The following is a 16,912-nucleotide window of genomic DNA, read 5'->3' on the forward strand; positions in this document are numbered from 1 at the left end:
TGGAGGAGGAGGAGGAGGAGGGGGAGGAGCAGGAGCAGGAGTAGGATGGCAGCTGGAGCTGGAGAAGAGTCTCTAGCTCCCTCTCCGTCCCACTGTTCAAACAGCTCCTCGGAGTAACAGCTAACACAGCGGCAGTGATTCCCGTCGGGGGGTTTTCTTCTTTCTCACGGCGAACATGTCTGCTGGGACGAAGAGCATCCCCTCAAACACATCGGCCTTATCAGACGACGGTTTTATCAGACGCTGGGTGTTATGTTTTCGGGTACCTGGGTAAAACTATGAGGGAATAGAGGAAAGGGGGTCCACAGTGTCTACCCCTCTACCCTATCTTTCTCTCTCTTTCAAAATGCCGACCGGAAGAACCGATAAAAGCAATAACTCCCTCAACCGGTGGGGAGCCAGGCTGACTAACGTTTATAACCGTTTCATTAACGGACTAAAACCAAATTTAAACCTGCAAGAGAGGATCCCTTTACATCAATTATTGTAGTTTTCCAGAAACACTTTCAACAAAGATAGTATTAATACGTTTATACATGGAAATAATGAAATAATAATAATAAGGAAATGTATTTCTTTAAAGAAAAGTCGTCGGCCGGTGTGGCATACACTATAAAAAGCAACCCATAGAATCTACTCAATAAAATTTTAACAATTTGCACTTTATTTTTGTTTTGAGTGAGGAGTTGTGAATAGTACCTAAATTTACTGTAATACACTAAAATAAATTAGTTAGATCGACTTAACGTTTCTCGTTAGATTACACACCTAATTAGCCAACTTAATAGAAAATTAGTACTAATAACTCTTGGCACATAGAACCAGACAACATTTCCTGCTCACACTCAGGGGCAATTCAGAGTCACTAATGAACCTAACGAGCGTGTCTTTGGACTGTGGGAGGAAGCCTGAGTACCTGGACGCAACCTACGCATGAAAGGAGGAGAACATGCAGACTCCACACAGAAAGACCCCCTATACGTCTGATCCGGGGTTCGAACCAGGAACCTTCTAGCTTTGAGGCGACGGCACTAACCACTGCATTAATGCGCAGCTTTTTGGGAGTTCAAGATATACTCAAATAAAACTAAATTATAATCAACAACATGAGCCTGCTCATGTTTACCTACTAATATTCAGGGAAGTCAGCCAGTGTAACCGCCAAGAGAGGGCTACAAATTAAAATTTCTTGTCATATGATGACATGCCGACAGCAAATCGTCTGGTATGTCTAACTAATAAATATATAAACACTTCAATTCACAGCAAAATGTTAAACAGGAATCTTAACTTAAACCCCGATGGCACACTGACACTGGTGATACTCGCACCAATTCTTCCAACCCTGGCCTGCAGCCAACAAACGTTGACGCATGCGCTCTTTGCAGTACAGGCTCGATAACTTTGGGTAGATTTTATGATGTTATTTAGGTTTGCAATTGGCACTGGTGAAAGTTAGGTGATGCGAATAAACTTTACTCATTTAAATTAATTCACTTGCTGACTTACAATATATACTTTTAGTATAATTTTACACAATTTGCATCGATTTTATTTACTACCCTCAAAAATCCTTTTTTACAGTGTAGTAATGGTTTAGATACATACATCTGGAGCTTTGAAGGTTGCCAAATCTTTCCCAAATCATGCTGCACAAATATTGAAATAATCTTTTTCTTTCAAGAAAAAAATACTATAAGTTTTTCTGATTTGATGCCTTTAACCTTTTTATTATTATTATTATTTTATTTATATATATTTTTTACAGTATATTAGGTCTATTTTTACTGAGAGGTAATGTGTCTCCTCCTCTTTCTTTTCTGACATGCTTCAAACCATTCAGGACAGCAAGCATGCAGAAACACGTAACTTAATTGGGGAAGAAAATCACTAATCAATGCTATCAAAAGGCACTAAGACGAAGCACAGAAATTAAACCTAAAACGAATCAAAACTGACTTTATTTCATACACAAGGTTCGGTCTCCCCCTTGTGGACAAAAAAAAAACATCTGGGGGGAATATCTGTGCAACAAAACAGCTCAGGACCAGGAAATGGCTTTAATGAACAAAACAAACAATATGTATAATATGAATGTGCATCTGTAAGAAAATACACTCTTAAACTTTCACATTTACTCTGTGTGAAGACTATCATGAAAGATCAATGTGGTTATTCATTGGGGGAAAAAACACCTGAAGCTAAACATGAGTCAGGTCATGTAGTTAGTTATTCAGGACAAAAGCAGGAGACTATGAGGCTCTGTTAGCCAGAACTGAGACTGAAAGGGATGCCTTCGGGACTTCTGCTTGCCCTAATTTATTATTAAAGTAATAGTCTTCACAGTGCACAAACCACAGTTCAAAAACACATTTGCCTAAGGCTTTTCACTCCATACCAGCATGACACTTTGAAGGCTTATTAGATTGATGAGAAAGGAGACAACCATGAGCTGCAGTCTGTCCTCAGAGGTTAATCTTTTTGGAGATTAAAATGCCACCAAACCACTCCAGATTGGTGTCCTATTTAGTTTTTTGACAGGTGATGCTGCTCAGGCACAAATTTTCTTGATCACTTTTTCGCTTTATTTTAGGATTTTCTGATTTCAAGAATAGTGTGTTCATGCTGCAACAGGTCAACACAATATATACAGACATAAGGGACAGAAATGTTTATTAGAGGTTTTGTCCAAGTGTGGTGACAGTGTTTGACAGAGATATGATAATGTTGTTGAAACATTAACTTGTGGTTACACGCATCAGATGCAAACATTAGCTTTGTTTTCCCAATCATAATATGCCAGTAGAATTAAGGCTTGGCAGCATAGGGCTAGGCAGTGATCAGGATTGTTACATCTACATCTATTTTTACCTATACCTCTCTCAAAGTAGAATTGACTATTTGTTTTAAAGCTAAATAATATACAAATTACAAATTTCGTTAGCTTTCTTTTCTTAAGTTATTATTTACGGTTGTTTTTTTTTTACTAAGCCGAGGTGTAACAAGACCTTTTTAACTGTTTACTGTGTTGGATTAGGATATGATTAGGATAATTATGAATTACAATACCACACACATACTGACACACGCACATACACACACATGTTCAAGCCAGCAGCTGACGTCTGTACGTTCACGAGTGGATAATAGTGTTGCGTTCAGGACCGCGGGGTTTCACGGTAATTACTCTGCTTCAATGGGTTTAACCATGAGTCTCTAACCCGTGACGGTCATGAGGGTTTTTTTGCCCCTCTCTGCTCCCCGGCAAACTGAGGAATGATATTTGAGGATTTAAGACACACAGACCTGCAAGGACCTAGTTTGTCCGAGAAGGCATCCCAACCAGAGGAAGTATTTTCTTCAATCTAATTATCCAATTTGGTAAGATGATGGTTTGTTTTGTCTTATTCATTTATTTGTAGCCCTCTCTTTGTGTGTCTTTATTGTTGTATATTTAGCAGTGCGCAAAAAGTTAAACTTTTAATGCACATTACTATAAGCTAAAATTTAAATAGCTTGCTAATAGCTCATCCAGAGGAGTAATTCATCATATGCAGCAGTACACTGCCTTGCATCGTATTATTCTTTTCAACAAGTGAAGCTTTCACTTACCAGGATGAGCATATCATTGACATTGCTAGCAATACTGTATGTATTATCACCCGTTGATTCGTATTCGTTATACCTAAACTACCCGGATGTTGCATCTTATATACAACCTAAAGCTAGTTACAACAACAACAACACATTAAATGAGCTATAGCTGTTCGTTATTCGCCAAAATAGGGTTTGATTGGCATATTTTATGGAATTTTATTTAAAAAAACAGACATTTTGAACTTTAATCTGGATGTGTAAATGCTGCAAATCCCTCTGCAGAACCTATTGCATAAGGCACGTTTAAGACATGTCAGTCAAAGTTAAGCATAACTTGAGAATAACTGGATGCTGAGAACCATGTACAGGCCTGCTCCTTTGGGATTAATGCTCTGTGTTGTTCTTGATTCAGTCCTATTTAATGTGCAATACAGCAGGCTGCAACTGATCTTTACTTTGCTATGGGCTATTATTAAAATTGATTTACATGATGAAACAGAATGTAAATATTATAGGAGAGTTTTAGGTAGTTACTGTGTTGTTTACATTGTAATGAGTTAAAAGTGTGATTAAATGATTAAATGATTTTCTGTTGACTTTCAGCTTCATGCGCTGTAACCACACACACGGGATGCCTCGTGGAGACTTCAACATTTATTTTGCCAGCAGCAGACGAGGAGAACATGTCAGAGCTGAAGAGTATGTGTATCTATTTAGAAATCAGGGGTCAACACATTTATGATTACATTAAACTATATATTGCTATAATAAAGCCATCAACTCAACCTTCTTGTATGTCTCTATGTGAATTGTGCTGTCATACAGGGCAGTGGGCATAGTTCTGCTGGTGGTCATCATTGCAGCTCTCCTCATCTTGGGCTGCTGGTACTTCAAAAAGAGAAGTGGATACAAAATAATCAGGGTGAGATGATCGTACTTATTTTAATGAAGTATAAGCCTCCAAATTTTATACTTATAGTGAGTGATTTTAAACTGTTTTCTATATTATGAAAGCAAGTATTGAATGTTTCTGCAGAATTCCTTACCTTTTCAAAAGAGATGTCCACAACAGTAACTGATTTACAATGTTCTCTTTCATGTGTCTTTCCATTCAGCTTTTTAAAAAAAACCTTTTTCTCCAATATATCACCCTGTCCTCATTGCTCGCTGTTCTTCCACTTCTCATCTTTCTCTCCCCTGCAGACCCCTAGATCAGGATCACCAGGTTTCACCGGAGCCCAATACTCAGAGGCAGGACCTTCGTCAGATAACAAGATGGCCCTAACTAACTTCGGCAGCTTCCAACCTCCGGTGAGAGACCCTGAATGGTTTTAGTTGTATTCTGTTAAACCCTCCTGTACCAAAGTCAGAAGTTTTTTAATGTCAGAAAAGAGTGATAACACATTTAACAGCTAAACACATCGAAAGTTTTTGTTTCTATACATCACCAACCAACAGTTAGCTATAGGTTAGACTGAAAGTCTCTACAACCCAAAGTCCACAAAACAGGGTCTTAGAACAAAGCCTCGGGGCTCTGAATACATTGTAGAGCACGTGAAGCCGATGTAATGGATGCCTGAAGGAAAGATTATTGTGTCACCAGACTTGGGGTGGGTATTAAAAAGGTTTCTTTCCCAGGGGAGGTATTTGTATCCCAGTGTGCTGAAAAAGTCAAGGGAGATGAACCAGATCAGCCCCCTCTCATATGAGAGGAAGTAGCAAAGGCCCAAGGTTTTGAACAATTCCTTTCCTTTTGTACTGCTGCAGTCACCTGAGCTCTAAAACAGATAACAGCTTTCTAACTATTGCACAAACTGTTTGGGTTCATTCATACATGGAACAAGGTGATTTCGAGATATAATGCTGAACTCAGTCTGAGTAATGATAACATCCTGTACTACCATAACTTTCTGTTAATGTATATGACACTGTCAGTGGGAAAATATTACTTAAAGGCCAAAAATTGAATTTTAGGGGGAACATTTGGAATATGAGTTTTTATTTACTTATCTGGACGGATTTGTTCTACTCTTCTACAGATTCCTAATGCTCCTCCAGCCTATGAAAAGGTTTCCTCTGTGCCACTGCCTCCTCCCTATACCCCCTAAAGGATTACTGTTGAAGACGGACAGATGTCTGAAGAAAGGAAAATACTGCAGAACAAACTCTTAATTTCATCTATTGTCTGATGGTATATGATCTGATGCCACTTTCATCATGGTTTCTTATGCTATGTAGCTAAATATACCAATAAGATAAAGTATTGTATCCCTCACTTTGTAAAATTATTCAAATGAACGAGCACAATGTATATACAGTAGGATGTTTCACTGAACAATAAAAATGATTTCACTCCAGTCTGTGTATAAGGAAGCAGCTCAAACACACTTGTTGGGGACAGCCGCATTGTTTATTTCCACGCAGTAATGTCCACATTTGTTCAATGAAAATGTACCTAGTATATACTTTTGAAAAATCTATATGGTAAAAATAAATAAATGTGACTTCAAAACATTTTATATGGGCTCAAACATGTAGTACAAATTCATCTATTAGTTTTATTTATACTTCTAAAAAGTAAAATGTAGTTTTCAAACAGTTACTGGTTGAACAAAGGACAATGTGACAGAATCTGGACAGAGACAGATTGTTCAAACTAACAGATAAACTAAGGCAAGTTGTACCAATGACTAGTATCCAAATTATTACCTGTTGAAGCAGTACCTAACAGTATTGAAAAGAAATACAAAAGCTTAAATTGAAATTCAATGTATCTATACTCCTGTGCTACTGATTTGTAATAACATTGTCATTACTGGCCATTTAGTAAAAAAAAGTCTAACATTCATCTGAGAGCAACCTCAACATTTTCCACTAGAGAAAAATCATCAAGAGTATACATTTCCAGTATGTTTGATAGAGCATACAGTTTACCTATAAGATGATCTAACCAGGGTACTGTATCCTAATTTGAGTCACGAGTCAAACTACAAAAGAAAAACAGTTCTTCAACTAACTCCAGGATTACTACAAGAAATGGTTATGAGCCCTGCCAAAACCAAGCAGCTGAAAAGTGTTGTCTGAGTCCTTACATGGCTGGCACAGTCTCAGTTAATTGGTGTGTTTTCCGTCTGCCTGTGAAGTCTGTAAAGAGGAATCATGTGTGTGTAGTGCTCCAGTGGAACTGTTGGGGGAAACCGCCAGTGCATCCAGTGGTTTGGGGCAGGTGGTCAGCTCTGCTGGATTGACCTGGCACTGAACTGTGCTCAAAACAGCGCCATCAGGACTAATTAGTAGCTTTGATGCAACACTGGTATGCATACCTAAGGTGGAAGTCTGCAGAGAGTGCTTTCCAAGTGCTTGATTGGTCAGAACGACAGGTGGGTTGATGCTGTTGTTCGGATTCAGTGAAGTGATTGGTTGAGCTGGACTGATTATTACAGTGCTGCTGGATGAAGGTGCTGTCACCACAGGCGGTGTTTCAAAGGTGTTGACAGTGCTTCCAATTGGTGGAACTGTAGCAATGGGCAGTGTCTGCATCCTAGACATTGCACTTACAATTGGTGGGACGGCAACTGTTGGCAATACTTGTGTCCTCATTCCAGCAAGCACTGGTTGCATTACTGCAGGCACTGTTTTTTTTAATGTTGTGTTTCCCAGTCCCGTATGCACTAAAGCCTGTGTTAGAGAAGTGGAGTGTGCTGCAAGTCCAGCTCCTGTGTGTTGGGGCTGTATGCCTGGGCCGGTGGTTGTCCCAGAAACCATCTGCTGGGTAGGAACAGAAGAATGCAAAGCTAGTGCGCCTTCAGGAGCAGCAGCTGAGGAAAGGGTTGCAGGGACTGTTTTGACGGGGCTTGGTAGGGAAACAGCTGATGGGCTGGGTAAAAGAGGGAAGGATGATAGAGGTGCTGACAATCTTGAAAAGGTGGGTGCTACTGTAGGCGAAATGGTGGATAAACATTCAGCTCGTGCAGGTGTTCCAGCAGTCAACCTGATTGTAGCCAGTGCTGCGTCGAGAACAGGGGCAGTTGTTACAACTGGGGAAACTGGTACACTGACTAACCTTGGGGGGGATGAGACCAGAGTAGGTGTTCCTACTGGAGGTGATGCAAAGTTACCCACCTGTGCAGCTGGCAACCTAGGCAGAGCAGACACTACATTTGTTTTACTGGGTACAAATGCTGCGCCCAGGCTTTTTAGTCGCACTGGCGTGACATTTGGAGTGGTTGCTAGCAATGATGGACCCACAGCAGATGTGCATGCTACAAAAGGAGAATTTACAGCTGGCACACCAGGTAGCCTAGCTAGGGATTGTGGTAAACCTGGTGCTCGAGGGGCAAGAGTGACGGGGCTTGCCCCTGGAGGAGGTACTGATGCTACAGTGCTGGTAGCACTGGCAGTAGGCACTTGTTGTGGTGTAGGGCTAGAGATGATGAGGACATGGCTGCCTGAACCCAAACCTTGGGGAGGGACTACAAAACGTGCATTATTCAGGAGGATCTGTGTACCTGCAGCAAGGGGTGTTGAAGTGTTGATGACTATCCTCTGCTGGATTGTGCCTGTAGCAGAGGTGGTGATTGGGATATTGGTAGTTGTTAGTGAGGAGTTAGGTGCTTGGGTTTTATTGAGCTGAAAGGAAGAAGGCTGACAGACAACAGATGGCGTGGAGGTTTGGGATGGGCTACTCTGCACAGTAGGAGTTACCTGAGCAGTAGAGTTGCTGGACAGTATTTTTGGATGCATACCATGGTCCTTCTTTATCATATTTCCTGCAGACAGTGAGGCAGCAGTAGATGTGGATGCGGAAGAGCCTGATTGGGAGATAATTGGGAAGGATGGAATACCCTGGACTTGAGAGCTGGTGGTCAGAAAAGCGTGAGAGGCAAGCTGGGCTGAACAGCTTGTGATGGTATTCGAACTAGAGGCTGGGACCAGTCCAGTGGCAGTGGCTGTTGGACAGCCTTGATTTGAGACGGACACTGGTATGCTCTTCGAAGGAGAACGTGACAGGACACCAATGGTTTGTCCAATAGTTGTTGTCCTCCCTGTCAACTGTATTTGAACCCCTGAAGAGACATAAGAAAAATATTTTATTCAGTAGCACTACATTGATAATACAAATTAATCATGTCCCATTATTGCTAAATGTACAGACTAAATCAAGCACAAGATACAGCAAACATAAGAGAATCAATAAAATATCACACCAAACAAACCCACCTGAGGGCAGGGTGATGTTCTTGACCTTGGACAATGCTTCGGAGTTGAACCTGCTAACAGGCTGGCCAGGACTTAATCCCATCTTTAAAGTCTGACTTGATAGTGAAGTGGTTAATAGATGTCCACTCGCCCCTGTTGCTGTCGCCTGCTTTGGAATGCTTCCCCCTGAGGTGTTGGATGATGTAGCTGTGGGAGGGCTGATGAACATGACTCTTGAACTAGGAATTGGTTTTGTGGATGGGAGTGTACTTTTAGATAGGCCCACATTTGATGAGGAAGGAGAAGAGGGAGTAACTAGAATGAATTTAGTCACTTGGGATCTCTCATCTGTACTTGGCCGTTTCACACCAGTCTTGCTGATCAACTCAGCTTGAGTGAGACCTTGGGGAATACCGGAACTACTCAGTGATGGGACAACAACAGTGTCTTTTACTAATGAAGCTTGAAAATTAGAACCAACAGCAGCTGCCTGCACCTGCTGGCCAATATTTGTCACAACTGTTGAACCGGCTGATGTGTTGGGGCCTTGACTTGGAGCTACAGTAGTGCCTGCAGACTGGCTTCCTGAACCTGTAAAGATAACACTACCAGTGACTGCAGGAAGCATGGGAGTTGTCACAGTGGAAGGGGACTTTAATACTGAAGGAACTTGCTTCTGAAGTTGCCCCACAGAGATACTTGTCACTGCTGGGATGGTGCCAGAGGAAGTCTGAGAGGGAACAGAGGAAGAAGGAGTCTGTGATGTCTTGGATACAAGGAAGGCTTTAAACTGAGGTGAGATGGTGATGACTGGAGTGGTGGGCAAAGAACCAAGCACATTCTTGTCAGAGGATGTCTGGACTTTGACAATGCCTGTGTTGCCTCCTCTAGTAGTTACCAGGATGGACTGAGAGTCACGAATACACACAGTCTTGAGCTCTTGTTTGGGGACTATAGATTTAATAGGCTCATTGCAAAGTGTGCTAGAGGGAGTTGTGATGGGTGAAGTCTTTGGGGGGACAATTTGCGTTTTGCTCATGTCGGGACTGCAGACCTGTGCCACCTTGAACCCAGCTATGTTTGGGGCCCCCTGTTGCAGACGAGGGGAAACCGAAGGAGAGGGGGTCCTTAATGTCCTGGCATCTTTTAGTGGAGCCACTGGCTGAACAGGGATTCTGTTTTCGGGAATTGTGAACCCAGGCACATTGGTGGACATACATAAGGCGCCAGCCGGTTTAGAAACTGGAACCTGAATTCCTTTACATATTTGTTGATCTAAAGAGGACCCCTTTTCTTCAGTGCTTTGAATGAGAAGGTTAGAAGGCAGAATCACCACTTGCTGCATGATCTTCTCTCCAGTGTTCTGGTCTACGGCAGGATGAACAGAGATCTTGACTGGGCTGCGGCTGTCTTTCTGTACAAGGTGACCCAGCCTCTCAGGTACCTTGTATACCACTTGGACAGGATTTTTAAGTACAGTCTGGGTTGTTTTGGCCTGTAATGATTTAGGAGGAGCTGCCGTCACTATGGCCATCCCTGTCTGTCTTAGTTCTTCTTTCTGCTGTGGTCCTTGTGCCAATTTTTGTTGTGAGTTCTGCTGGGAACTGCACAGAGAACTTTGTGCTTTTGAAAGTTTTGTGGTTGTCACTGTAGAGGTAGGCATGGACACCAATGATTCTTTTCTCTGTTTATCTAAGTTGTTGACCCCTGGGCAATCAGCAGGCCGTTTCATTAAGGTCACTTTGTTTCCCACACTCTTAGCCAGCAGGGTGGGGATGGGCGTGTAGCCCTTAGGTAGTCCAATAGTGGGGTGGAGGATCGGGGGTCTGGGTGAACTTGAAGCCTGGGCAGGGAGCTTTGCTGCCCATGCTGAATTTGAATCCCTGGACTGATTTAATGGGATCAGTTCAGATCTAAATAGTGACCCAGACTCAGGGGTAGAAGTAATATTACTGATGCCAGTCTGACCTCTTGGCAGTAGACCGATGCCTTTCTCTGTGGTGTCCAGAGGGTGTTTTGGGTCATTGGGAGGAGTGTAGGTCAGTGTTCTTTCTTCAGCAGATTCAGCCAAAAAACCCCTGGTGCTTGCTGAGAACATAAAAGAGATGTATTTCATGGATACACTGATGTATAAGCCATCTATACAGGTTCAATGGCTGTGTACTGACATTACACTACATTCCTCTAGGACAGTTAGATCACCTCAGAATTGTGTAATTTAACTGCACAGCAGCCCTAAGGACCTGGGAAAAACTTACTACAATCTTTATCACATTACTCAAATGTAAGTCATATTACCTCCTCTCCAAAGACCTCTGGGAACCATATGCTCCAGGTCTTCCTCTTCTGATCTTCTATATTGATCTGGGAGCAAACACACCTCCTTCCCAAAACCCCTTTCTTCATCATCATCATCTGATGATGATGATGAAATACACTCTTCACGCACAAAGTTCATGTACTCAGGGTGGTTCTTGAAATCATCAAATTCCTTTTTTAACCGAAGCCTAATGTAGAAGCAAGAGGAGGAATAGAAGAGCAAGGGTTTGTCTCTGGTCAAGCAAGGATGGTATAATACAAAGAACTATTTAATCAAAATTAAGGACATTATGATCTGTGCTGCACAATACTTAAAAATTAGAAGGACAAAGCTTTGATAAAAAATGATTGATACTAATTGGTCCAATAAATATCAATGTGTTAAATTAAGCTGTACCTGTTCCTTTGGTAGGCCTTAACAAGTTTGGGTTCCCAGGGAGAAAGCTCATTCAGTAGTCTGATAAGAGTGCTGTGAAGGTCTTTCACTGCTTCTCTCTTATAATACCACCGACCCTGTCAATTAAAACATGCAGAGGAAAAAATGTGAGCACATTTTATTCAAAAGCAAAGTATATAGTAGGTTCTGGAGCATTTGAGTAAATCATCTTAACAGAACTACTGTATGATTGACCCCTACCAATCTCTTTTTGCTGCTCTCCAGGTCATCAAGTTCATCTTCTGTCTTACTTATCAGTTCACGCAACTCCTCAAGACTTGTGCATACCAACTACAGAGAAGTAACAGACGGAATTAGAAAATCTTAATAAAGTGACATACAAAAAAAGAGGGGCAACAAAACGGTGAGCCTTACGTATACAGTTTTAAATACTAATAACAATGCTTACTTAACACAGCACAACAAAAACAACTCCTAAAGACGGTATATATTTTAGTATTAGTTTGTTTACCTTAAATGATGGTTCAACTGAAGGTTCATCTTTAATTTTTTTTGAGGAGTCAAGCTTTTTTCCTGTTAACAAAATAAGTTTTTGAACCAAAAAGTTAGCAAGAAAACGAAATAAATGGAATCTGAAGTAAATTTTAAGAAATATCCCATATCTAACTGTGGCTAGTGTGCACACTTCAATGGTGAGCTTTTTCTCACCCGTTTTATGTTTTTTCTTCTTGTCTTTCCTTTTGATCGTTGTGGCAACTCTCCGCACTGCAGACTTGGCAGTCTCAGCTGGGGACAGCCTCATCCTGTCCGCGTGCTGCAGCTGCTTATGCTCTCCTTTCACCCTCGGCAGCTGTTCCCTCCCTCGCTTTTTCTTCCGCTTTTGTTTTTTAGTCCAGATTTTATCATTCAGCCTCTCTTCACTTGAGTTTTGAGCACTCTCAGATGACAACGGTGTTGCTATCCTTGATCGGCTGCAGAAGCAGTTGTGATCCTCAGATTTAAGATTGCTAGCTTTGCTTTCAAAACATTCCAAACAGGAAGATCTTTGGTGATTCTGACTGGTACTTCCTCCCTCCATTTTGAGCCGGACTGCTTTTTCTGGGGAGGGCAGATTCACTAATCGAGCAGGTGACCTGCCTGTGTAACTATGCTCCCCAACACTCAGACAGGGCTCTTTTGTCTCTGCTTTAATGGTCCGCACTGAGCCCAATGTGAAGCCCTGCTCCTGTTGCAACATGCGTCTCTTGGAATGATGCTCAGTCTTTACAGTCTCTTCCTTGGAATTCATTTTCAAACCACTTTCTCCAATAGGACTTCTGTGTAACAGGGAGTTAGTGTTTAAATCCAATTTAGAGTCTTCACAGGAGTCACCGTCAGAGGACACGGATTCAGAACCCTCATCCTTCTGTGACCAAGATTTAAACCTTTTTTTATCTTTCTCTTCTTCCCCATTAAAACCCCCCAGTGCCTCTGCTCTCCCATTTCCAAAATCACCATACTCTCCTGTATCCATTGTGCCTCTGTCACTATTAACCCCTTCATCCCTCATTCCATCTGACTCTTCACCCTCTGTCACTGGCTCCATTTCAACCCTTTTGACCCATAAAGACGGGAAGGGGAAGGCTGGGGGTGTGCCGGGGCTCTGGCAGTAGATCCTCAGGTCTGCCCCACAAAAATGTGGAAAATGTATATAGGCATTCTCCTTGCTGTCATAGCCCAAAATAGACTCCCTACATTCATGAATTGGCTGGGAGAGCAGAGCATCCTGCACATCTTTCTGTGTCTCATACACATGGTCACACAGCCCCTTCAGAAGCCATACTCGCTGGTAGAAGGGCAGCAGGTGAAAGGGTTTCTCAGTCAAAGGACTCACCTCCCCAAGTGTCCTGAAAAACTGGTGGCAGAGTCCCAGCTGCTCAGCTCGACCTGGCTGATCATGGGAGGCACCAACAGTATGATACCATGCCATGACCCGCTGCCGGAGCTCTGATTCCCAGCGGCGGTAAGGCAGGGCAGGCCGGCGGTGCAGAGTTGCCCTCCGCTGGGTTGGGGACAGTAGGGAAGACATGATTTTGGACAGGAGGAGGCTGCAGCGGGGCATCAACAAACAACGCTCAAGTTCAAAAAATACAATCTCTGGGAGGTTTAGGGCAGTCTGAGCCAGGCAGAGGAAGTGCCCTATCGCAGGGAGTTCCCAAAGTGTGTCAACAGTGTAGAGGGAAGCTTGTGACAGTAAAGTCTGCTCCCACTCGTCTACCTCTTTGGCTGACATTTCCTCTGCTTCCTTCTTCTCCAGCTCACGCTGCCTGAAAAGTTACATAACATTATGTAGTTTAGAAGTCAAGTTTACTTTCACATCAAATTTTATTTAAAAAATGTCATATATTATAAAAAAAATGTATATCAGCAATTTTTATCTCAAGAATGCACTCACCTCTTCTCATCCTTGACCCTCTGTTGCTCTTCTAGCCTTAGGGCCTGGACCATGATAGACTCATGTCCACCAACAGTGATGGTAGCCAGGCTACGAGGTGCAAGTCTCCTCCTTGTGGAGGTGCCCCCTGAACTGCGTTCTTCCTCTGCTCCAAAACGTCCTTTAGAAGTCACTGCTAAGGTCGTCTTCTCTCGCAGCGTCCTAGATTAAAAGACGAAATAATTCAACACAATAAATTACTTGACTTATTTATGAGTATTATTATTCATATCAATAATAATACAGTATATGATCGATAGTAATAATATCCTATGTACTATATACATGTGTGCTGTGTAGAAATACAGGCAGGAAATAAAGTAATTCTACATCTATATTTTAAATTGTAACTACTAATTTAATGTGTGCTAATATTGACAGAAAACATTTGTTGCAATATTAACTTATGACGCGTGTGACAAATAAAACAGCCTCTGTCCCCTTTAAGATTGCAGCTGTGTAATGGTTCTGAAAGTCTGTTAAGCAATTTGTTCAGCAATATAATTACATTATGTTTACCTGGATAGCAATGTAAGCTTCTGCTCCAGCATGATTTCCAGCTTTTGAGCCTGTTTCGAGATCCAGTGGTCCACCCCGTGGTAGCGATAACAGTTTTCCAACATCAGCCTGAAGTCTGCAACAAACTCTGTTATGGTGTCATATTCTTGGTTGATAAACTTCTCCTCCATCCTCCGCAAGCACATTGACTGCTTTAGCTGCGCCTGACCCCAGCTCCTGACCCCTCCAATACCATGCTGGGCCTCCTGATGACCAATGGGATGGAGAAATGGGCTGGTGATCCCTTTGTGCTTGTCCAAGAGAAAGCCAGTGAATATCCTATACGCTTGCTGGACCTCATAGTTCATATCATCCTCAAAACTATTGCTGTTGGTAGAAATGCAGACCTCAGGCAGAGAGAGGTCACTGTTAGAAAACTCAGACATTCCATCATTGCTCAATGCAAGGTTGTCCCCCTCAACAGTAACATCTCCACTGTCACCAGGACAGTGTAATGCTACCATAGTCTCAACTTCACAGGTGCCATTACTGAGCGCATCCTCAGGTATGACCAGATCAGTATCGTCAGTGCTGTTGATAAGCCATTTGGACTGTGAAGACATGGTGTCAGAGCTGGAGTGCTGGGATGTTGGGTCTTGGTCAGTCACAAGTAGGTCTTGGTTATGGAACACCGGTTGGCTACATGTTGCTGTGATTTGATCTGACATATCTTGCTAATGTGGGTTACAGGTGTCCCCTAAGGTGAACTTTGATATTGTAAACAACACTCCACCATAGTTTTGATGCCAGGGAAAACTGGAAAAAGACAAAAAGCATAGTTTAATAGGTATTCGTACAGTGAGAACCAAGGGAAATTACACTAGATGTGTTGTTCATATCTATCATGCCTAAGAAATCTAGTCCAAGTTTGCTGACAATTTCTGTCATGGCAGGTGCTGGCATTATTACAGACGCGTGATGAAACACAGCAATGCTTGACTTAAGGGAATGCGTCCAGATCGGTAACAACTGAAGTTACTTTATACAACTGCCTGATTTATGCAAACTTTTCTTTTTGCCTGGATCAATGGCTAACTGGCTAAAAGTTAGCTATTAGCGAGCTAGCTAACGGTTGTTATTTCAACAATATGTAAAGTTTGTTCTGCTTTTTCATTGAGACATGTATAGTACACTCCCTTATCACGTCCTGTCTCCCGACCCGTCCAGAGGCAGAGCTTGGTTAGTGAAAGAACCTACCTCGATGTTTTCAGAGGGGCTCCAGACACGCACCAGGCAGGACCGCTTTCAGCAAGCTGAGCAGCCACAACAGTGAGCTAGCTAGGTTAGCTTGCTATTGTCTCCAACCTGGGGCCTGCAGTTGCTGCGTTCGCTGTCCATTGTGAAAATTTTGTGGAAATTATATATCCAGCTGATAAAAAGTTATGCAGACATCTCATGTCGTCAGCGCACAGACTCACGTCAGTGACAGCAAAATGGCTAAAGGAGCATTAGCCGGAGTAACACTAGCTGATTGTCCGACAATGCATAACAGTTCATTATCCCTAGCCATCCAGCTAACCAGCTATGTTTACAAGTTGACAGGTACTTTCTGACAAAAAAAATCTAATTTACTTTATAGAAAAACGCGTGCCATGTTGCAGACTTCTTTTGAACCCTGTGAGTGTTCTAATAGGGCTTATAACGTTGTCCAAATATCCCGTCTGGCTTGAAGACTCCTGTCCACCGTCCACTTCACTTCCACCCTGCGCGTGAGCCCGATGCAAATGTGCGCAGCCTGACGTAGCTAGCGGGTCGCGTGTCACACCAAATTGTTATTACTGTTTAGGAGTTATTTATGCTGACACACCCACTTTACACTCTATTTTTGACCTAAAAATGTATGTGTCACACATTGCCACTGGAAGAGGGGTCACTTGGGATAGCTATCATTACACAACAAATTACAAAAAATGTGTATTGTCGACAAGGTTGTGCACAACAACGTGTCAACAGCATGACTCTGTAAACTCTCATTAATTATTTGAGCGCCGAAGTGTCTTTGAATTAGTTACAGAAGACACTGTGGGTTTTGTCCATGTATATTGTAGGCCTTAACTTGAGCAGCTTACATTGCTTATTTTAACCACTAGATGTCGCTAGCCACTAATGTACAGCATACAGTTGAGCGTCTACTGAGCGAGTGGAGTAAAAGGGTTTTTTTGCCCTTTGTTTAACCTGTCAGGTAGCTCCCAATCTAGACTGTCAACGCCACCCAAAATGCTCCACCACATGTTTTTATTTCTGGCTATGTTTTGGACTAGTGTGCATCTATTAAAGCGTTGGAGGCAGGATTTGTACACTGCTTTAGAAAATTGTCTGTCCTACAAACTCATTTCTGGGCAAGAGACACACCAAAACGTTGTGTTTAG

General features: G+C 42.3%; 2 protein-coding genes across 2 annotated transcripts; one reads left to right on the top strand and one right to left on the bottom strand.

Annotated features, from left to right (window-relative positions):
- Window positions 1-3,218: 3,218 nt before the first annotated feature.
- Window positions 3,219-6,069, top strand: mlana (melan-A). Its single transcript, XM_069673583.1, has 5 exons — window positions 3,219-3,381; window positions 4,201-4,296; window positions 4,423-4,519; window positions 4,801-4,908; window positions 5,637-6,069. Exons 2-5 carry the CDS (start codon window positions 4,205-4,207, stop codon window positions 5,703-5,705), a joined length of 366 nt encoding a protein of 121 aa, XP_069529684.1. The 5' UTR covers window positions 3,219-3,381; window positions 4,201-4,204; the 3' UTR covers window positions 5,706-6,069.
- LOC138602166 (uncharacterized bromodomain-containing protein 10) lies at window positions 5,977-16,220 on the bottom strand. The gene is made up of 10 exons (XM_069673582.1): window positions 15,741-16,220; window positions 14,505-15,299; window positions 13,947-14,147; window positions 12,221-13,818; window positions 12,024-12,085; window positions 11,753-11,842; window positions 11,513-11,628; window positions 11,095-11,303; window positions 8,818-10,884; window positions 5,977-8,663 (listed from the first exon to the last, which is right to left on the bottom strand). The coding sequence occupies exons 2-10, from the start codon at window positions 15,209-15,211 to the stop codon at window positions 6,709-6,711; spliced, it is 7,005 nt and encodes a 2,334-aa protein (XP_069529683.1). The 5' UTR covers window positions 15,212-15,299; window positions 15,741-16,220; the 3' UTR covers window positions 5,977-6,708.
- Between the last annotated feature and the right edge of the window lie 692 nt (window positions 16,221-16,912).

The sequence above is a fragment of the Semicossyphus pulcher genome, unplaced genomic scaffold, assembly GCF_022749685.1.
Source record: "Semicossyphus pulcher isolate SPU_LCO1_2020_fin unplaced genomic scaffold, fSemPul1.0.p SCAF_22, whole genome shotgun sequence".
Taxonomy (NCBI): Eukaryota; Metazoa; Chordata; class Actinopteri; order Labriformes; family Labridae; genus Semicossyphus; species Semicossyphus pulcher.

Bases quoted from the DNA above. Each gene is read 5' to 3' on its own strand.
- mlana (XM_069673583.1), top strand. From the start codon at position 4,205: ATGCGCTGTAACCACACACACGGGATGCCTCGTGGAGACTTCAACATT. The intron at 4,297-4,422 runs GTATGTGTATCT...GCTGTCATACAG, and splicing joins GAACATGTCAGAGCTGAAGA to GGCAGTGGGCATAGTTCTGC. The intron at 4,909-5,636 runs GTGAGAGACCCT...ACTCTTCTACAG, and splicing joins TCGGCAGCTTCCAACCTCCG to ATTCCTAATGCTCCTCCAGC.
- LOC138602166 (XM_069673582.1), bottom strand. From the start codon at position 15,211: ATGTCAGATCAAATCACAGCAACATGTAGCCAACCGGTGTTCCATAAC. The intron at 13,819-13,946 runs GTGAGTGCATTC...GTAACTTTTCAG, and splicing joins AGGGTCAAGGATGAGAAGAG to GCAGCGTGAGCTGGAGAAGA. The intron at 10,885-11,094 runs GTAATATGACTT...TTATGTTCTCAG, and splicing joins CAGAGGTCTTTGGAGAGGAG to CAAGCACCAGGGGTTTTTTG.